The sequence below is a fragment of the Propithecus coquereli genome, unplaced genomic scaffold (assembly GCF_000956105.1).
Source record: "Propithecus coquereli isolate 6110/MARCELLA unplaced genomic scaffold, Pcoq_1.0 Scaffold93, whole genome shotgun sequence".
Lineage (NCBI taxonomy): Eukaryota > Metazoa > Chordata > Mammalia > Primates > Indriidae > Propithecus > Propithecus coquereli.
In genome coordinates, this window is record NW_012155618.1 from 579225 (window position 1) to 585551 (window position 6327).

Below are 6327 nucleotides of genomic sequence, written 5' to 3' on the forward strand. Positions count from 1 at the left end.
GCGCGTGGTAAATAAACCTCTTCCTCTTATTAATCTGCCTTGTTAGTTGATCTTTCAGCGAACTTTCCGGGGAAAGGGAAGTTTCCCCTCACTCCCACATGCTGAACCTTAGATTTATAAGATGATGCTAGCTAGATTCAGTTAGGACTTTGGGGACTATGGGATGAAACGAAATTTTTTTTGTATGAGAGAAGTACATGAGTTTTGGGGTGCCCGAGGCCAAATTCTATGATTTTAATGTTTGTACCCTCCAAAATGTATGTTGAAATTTAATTAATCTTCTAATATTATTAAAACTGGGGTTGTTAAGTGGTGATTATGCCATGAGGGATATAAAGAACAGCTCCCACTTTTCGAAACACACGCTCCCATGTTTGCGGTGCCAGTGTATACAAAAGACAAACTAACTTTTGGGCTAAACATTGGGCGACTGGTGTCTTAAATTTATTCCCTTTTGAAGCTCTTGTGGGTCCTTATCCCATGGCCATGATGAATGGGTAGGTTACGGACTGAATTGAGTCAGATCTCAGAGAGCTGAATGGGATGAATGTGCAGACAGGTAGAATAACATGTCAGCAAGTTTTGTTGAGATAAGAAAATGACCCTAAAGCAAAACCGCTTGTGTTTGAATCTAACTCCAATACATAGTAGCTGTTTGATCAGGGGGATTAAGCAGAAGGCTTTATTCAGTTCTTCTCTTACCTTTAATTTCTTCATATGTTAAATATGGCTCCTGAGAGCACCTATATTATCCAGTTGTCATGGGAACTAAAAGGCTTCCTATTAATTCTTAAGCATTTGGAATAGTGCCTGGCATATAAAGCATGTGATAAAAGTTCGTGGTGAATAAACTAGAGCTTTCCTGTGAAGCAAAAGCATGATGATAAGTAGGTTCCCTTACATCTGCAGAGCACAGGCAAACCATGGGAAGTCCTTAGTACATTTTGTGCTTCTTCAGATCCTTTTCTCTCCAATGTAATGTCTGCACACAGTCTGTTATCACATCTCTGCCATGGATTAAAACAAGAGAGAGATTTTCTCTCTATAATAAATCTAAAATCTCTATTACAAGGGTTAAAAGCAGGGAATGGCTACTGGAAAATGGTCAGTAGCACCAAACATTTACCGTAGCCTTAAAACTTCCTAAACCTTATTGAGGCTTATCAATTTATCGCCCACATTAACACTGTATATCCAGCATCTTCCTTTCCATCTATGAGAAGAGTAGCAGAGGGAACATGATGGGAAAGCCTTGAAATGAGCTTCTCAGAACCTTGTAAAATTCGCTCAGGGCACAGGACCTTTAGAATCCTGGGAACAATGACATAAATCCTGAGGAGCGGGAAATATGGCCACCTTAAAAAAAGCATCACTTTGGAACCAAAGGACCTTATCAGTAAATGTCCTAATTTTATTACCTTGCATGTGGAATTTGGCCAGTCACATATGTAAGCAAGAAGGGTAATTATCTAAATGAGTATACAGTTATTGGGGGCAATAAAGATTTTGATGAGAGAACTGTGATAATTATTTTTTGTTTGAAACCTCTCTCTCTTTCATATCATGCTATCTACAATGTGTTCATTCATGTATTTTAAAGAATTAGAGTTTTTGTTCCTGAAAAGTACTTGCTTGTTTGAAGTCTTTTTGATGTAAAGAAAAACTCTCATGTTGAAAAAAATTATACTGCAGAAGATTAATTGTGTAAATATAATTCCTTGTTTATTTTTGACAAGATAAACCTGTCATTGTGCTAAGCATATTGGACTCCTCCCATCTGCATCCTTTGGTAACTCTGAGTAATATAACTGAATCTCTTATTTTTAGAAAAAAAATCTATATCTTTTTGCATAATTATTTTTAGAAAATTATGATATAAATTAAGGTAATTCAACAAACACATTTAAACCTTCCGGTTAGACTAAACAATGTTAGCCTTTGTTATCATGTTTAAAATCGTTAGTTTAAAGAAAAAATAACACTACAAAATCTCCAGGCAAATACTATGATACATTTTTTATAATGTATTTTATTTCAGATTTTTTATTTTTAAGCTACATGAGAATAGATAAATAATGTATAGAGTTAGTCTCAGTCTTTTAAAATCATATATGAATATTATTAGTTTGTAAATTCTTCTACTGATTGTTTGCAACGTTATGTTTTTGAAATGAGACCATGTTTATATAGAGATTTAGCTTAGTTAATTTAACTTCTGTTTAGTACTTCAAAATATTTTATTTATCCATTAACCCAAATTGATGCACTCATCTCTATTTCTGTGAATATTTAGGCTAGCTTTATACCATCCTATTTTTTTGTTATTGTTTGAGATTTTCTTTTTTCCCTTGAATCAGAATGGATATTTCACGGTGATTTTGGTAAGTGTTTAATTCCACCACCTAGTCTGTAATTTCTCAATAACCATTCACTTCACAGCAGAAACTTCACTGAAAACTAACTTCATATCCAGCTACTTGGAGCTTCCTTTAGGCATCAGTTCCCTATAGTTCCCTCCTGCTTGGACTCTGAGAACATCTCTATCATGCTAGCCACTTATGGTCAAATTTTGCTTGACATGTTAGTTTAAATTTATGTAACTACTAATGCTTGCCCCTTGAAGTAGATCTTGAGAGGTTCCTGAGCCTGAAAAGAAATGGAGGAATGACCTAAACCTACCAGCAAATAGTACTTAATCATTTGGAATCAGTTGATTCCTCCTTCACCCCTACCCATGACTAACAACGAAGACAGGACTCCATATTTACAGGGAGTAGAAGGAATTCTTCTTCTCTCTGCTCCTTGCAGGGCTCCTGAGGGTCACGGGAACAAGGCATCTGGTTGCCGCTGAGGAAAGACAAAGCCGGCCTTGGACTTGGATAGTTTGCCAACCTGTCGCAGGAAGATAAATGTCATTTGTGACCACTCCCAAGCTGTGCCAGGAAAAGGCTACACCTGGTACCAGAATCTCTTCCTGTCAGTGCCCTGTGTAGACCCTCTACCCCTGACTTCTAACCCCACCCCTTGATTAAAGGCTTTGACCCTTCTCTCAGGTCCTGTTATAAAAGCCCTACCACTGCCTGGCCTGACAAGCCACCTCAGACCCAGCCCACAGGTAAGTGGACTTTACAGGAGGAGGGCATCTCTAACATCTGCTCATCCTTTTACCTCGGGGAAGATGCAGAGTAATTTCCTGTAAGTTTGCAGTAGTAATGAAACTTATGCAGGACCATAGCTGATTTGGGGTTACTTAGTCTGTATAATCCCCAAACCACTAGGGAAATATTTTGGCATGTGTGTTTCTCAGAGGGCCTTCCCGCTCACAGGAATTTAGAGTGGAAGCTATAAGGAAGGTTATGAGTGCCTTTCCCTCTACCTCTTCCCTGTGTTCTCTTACAGAGATTGCCGATTTGCTCTTTAAGCAAGAAATTCACTGCTGTTCAGCATGGCTCAGACCAGCTCATGCTTGATCCTCCTCTGCTGCCTGACGTTCCTGTCTCTGAGCCAAGGTGAGATCTTCTCCCCACCAACCACCCACCTCCAGCCGTGAAGGCTTCACTCCATTCCCATGTGTATCCTTCCACTTAAAAAGAGGCAGAGTCAACTTCAAGTATCGTTTTGTGTTGTTCAGTGATCTTTCTTGCTGATCTCATTTCAGTTATATACATCCTCACCTCATTTGGGAGTTTGAGACGTAATTTAAAATGAATCTTTGTTAGTGACCACTGGAGTTGGCATTAGTTGATCTGATTAAATCGGTCTATGATGGCATGTTTGGGGATGTTTTCATAAAGAGAATCACTAAAAGGGTAGAGGATTGAGAGAGTCTGTGTGTAAGGAAACCAAGACAGGCTTGAGAAAGGCAGAAGACTGTTCCTTAAAGGCAGAAGATGCTTGAGCCCAGAAATGAAGGCGGAAAATGGGGGTACACATTTCTTCTGCCTGTTCCTTGTGTGATCTTGCCTTGAGCAAAGGAAACAAAGACAGAAAATAGGTAGTATGCAGGAGAGCAAAAGTGATCAATTACTCTGTGACCTCCTGTATCCTTGTGTTTCTACAAATGAAACTCAGAAGCTCCAACTTCCCCTTTCCCTGCCCTGAGAGTCTCCTTTGTCTCTCCTTTCCCAGGCCAGGAGACCCAAATAGAGCTGCCCAAAGCCCGGATCAGCTGCCCAGAAGGCACCAATGCCTATCGCTCCTACTGCTACTACTTTAACGAAGACCCTGAGACCTGGGTTGATGCAGATGTGAGTAAGGAGAACAGTGTGGGAAAGGGAGGCTCGTGAAGCTAGGGACAGCTGCCACTTCCCAGTGTGCTCAGCGGCTTCAATGAGATAAAACTGATCACCTCGCTAACCCATTACCGGCCCCCAAACTTTCCAATCTATGTTGTGCTGTCATCGTGTACGTTCCCAGCGCAGATACGTGACAGTTTTATAAGGAACATTTCTGTGCTGTCCTTTTTCTGCCACAACCTACAGTGAAATATACTGTATATATACCGGGGGCAACCAAGTATATCCCTCGAACCATCCTCCTCCATTGAGTGCTCCGTTTTCTTCCCCAACAGCTCTTCTGCCAGAACATGCATTCGGGCAACCTGGTGTCTGTGCTCACCCAGGCCGAGGGCGCCTTTGTGGCCTCCCTGATTAAGGAAAGTGGCACTGATGACTACAATGTCTGGATTGGCCTCTATGACCCCAAAAAGGTTAGTTTACAGCCTCTTTTACCTCTTAATCATCAGGTTAGAGGGGAAAGAGTGACATGAAAAGTCTGCACATCAAGTACCAGTTTTTATCATTTTTTAATATATAAAGGCAACCTCTTCATAGATCCTATAATGTATCAGGTAGTGAGTTTCACTGTAGGTGGTTAGAGATAAGCTGAAGGCTGAATTTCCTTCATGGATAAATTTATTCTGTCTACTTTTATCAAAGCACCTTTATGTACCACCTCTTACCTCTTACCTATTTTGTTGTTGTCTGTATTGTAAGAGAGACCTTTGCAGGCTATGTAGAAATGGAGACTAGTATAAGAGAATCTATGGCTGGCATTTGAAAACCTGGTATTACTGTAAATAACATATTGATGACTAATGCACTGCCAGTGGTATGCTGGTTAGTCAGGGCTGTGGGCCTCAGGAAAGAACAATCAAGAATCGCTTTCTGTGAGGCCTTTTGTGGTTCTCAGCATCAAATTCAGAATACCTTGTTTGGTGGAATAGGGTGTAAGGGGGATGTTCCAGGATAAAAAAAACCTTACAGCAAAGTCAGAGCAAATAGTATGATATTCAGGAGGACAAGTTTATTCTTGCTGTATATTTTTGCTTTTTTCTGAGTGTGCGCACAGGCCAGGTGTTTCTTCCCTTTTTGAGTGACTGCCGTCCCTGTTCTGGCCCTTCCCCATCTAGAACCGCCGCTGGCACTGGAGCAGTGGGTCTCTCGTCTCCTACAAATCCTGGGCCAGTGGAGCCCCAAGCAGTGTCAGTCCTGGCTACTGTGCCAGCCTGACTTCACGCTCAGGTGAGAGGCAGAGAATACCCCCATCTTTTCCAGCCTCTCCTACTTAGCTCTGGGTGTGTACCTGGGGATGGGGATAGAGGAAGGGTGAGCTCCCCCTTCCAGAAATCGAAGAGTGTTTCCTCTTGTGTCTTGTCCTAAGTCCTAGAGCCAGGCGAGGCCACCTTCTTTCTGGTCCTCTCAGTCTGACTCTTCTCTTTGGCTCACAGGATACAGGAAATGGAGTGATGAGAATTGTGAGGCAAAGTTCTCCTTTGTGTGCAAGTTCCAAAACTAGAGGCAACTGGAAATTACATGTCTAAAACCGGTCCTGCAATTATTACAATTTAAAAATTAACCTGGATCATCTCTCCGACTCAATCCGGACCCTATCTTCCCTGCTGAGTTGCATCACTGACCTTCAGTACCTTACACATCCCAGTCTTTGAAGCCCTAAACAAAGCAAATAAAAATGTTTTCCCAGATTTTGCTGACTTCTGTATCTGCTATCTCCATATCCAAAGCGTGGTGTTTAGAATGGAAGTGAAGAACTTGCCTTTTTTATTTATTTTTTTTTGAGACAGAGTCTTACTCTGTCCCATGGGTAGAGTGGAGTGGCATCATCATAGTTCACTGCAAACTCAAACTCCTGGGTTCAAGCAATTTTCTAGCCTCAGCCTCCAGAGTAGCTGGGAGTATAGGTGCTCCCTACCACACCAGGCTAATTTTTCTATTTTTTGTAGAGACGAGGTCTTGCTCTTTCTCAGGCTGGTCTAGAACTCCTGAGCTCAAGTGATCCTCCCACCGTGGTCTCCCAGAGTTCTAGGAT

At 41.4% G+C, this 6327-nt stretch overlaps 1 protein-coding gene across 4 annotated transcripts in view; it reads left to right on the plus strand.

Moving 5' to 3' along the window:
• Nucleotides 1-3070: 3070 nt before the first annotated feature.
• Nucleotides 3071-6327, plus strand: part of LOC105826866 (lithostathine-1-alpha-like) — a 57072-nt gene continuing 53815 nt past the window's right edge. The window contains exons 1-5 of one of the 4 annotated variants that reach the window (XM_012664877.1): nt 3071-3115; nt 3400-3509; nt 4129-4247; nt 4571-4708; nt 5411-5522. In XM_012664877.1, the coding sequence (XP_012520331.1) occupies nt 3446-3509; nt 4129-4247; nt 4571-4708; nt 5411-5522 (433 nt within the window). In that variant the 5' untranslated portion in view covers nt 3071-3115; nt 3400-3445. Of the gene's footprint in view, nt 3116-3389; nt 3510-4128; nt 4248-4570; nt 4709-5410; nt 5523-5728; nt 5906-6327 lie in introns of those variants that run through there. The other 3 variants (XM_012664878.1, XM_012664879.1, XM_012664876.1) reach the window with 3 other exon arrangements.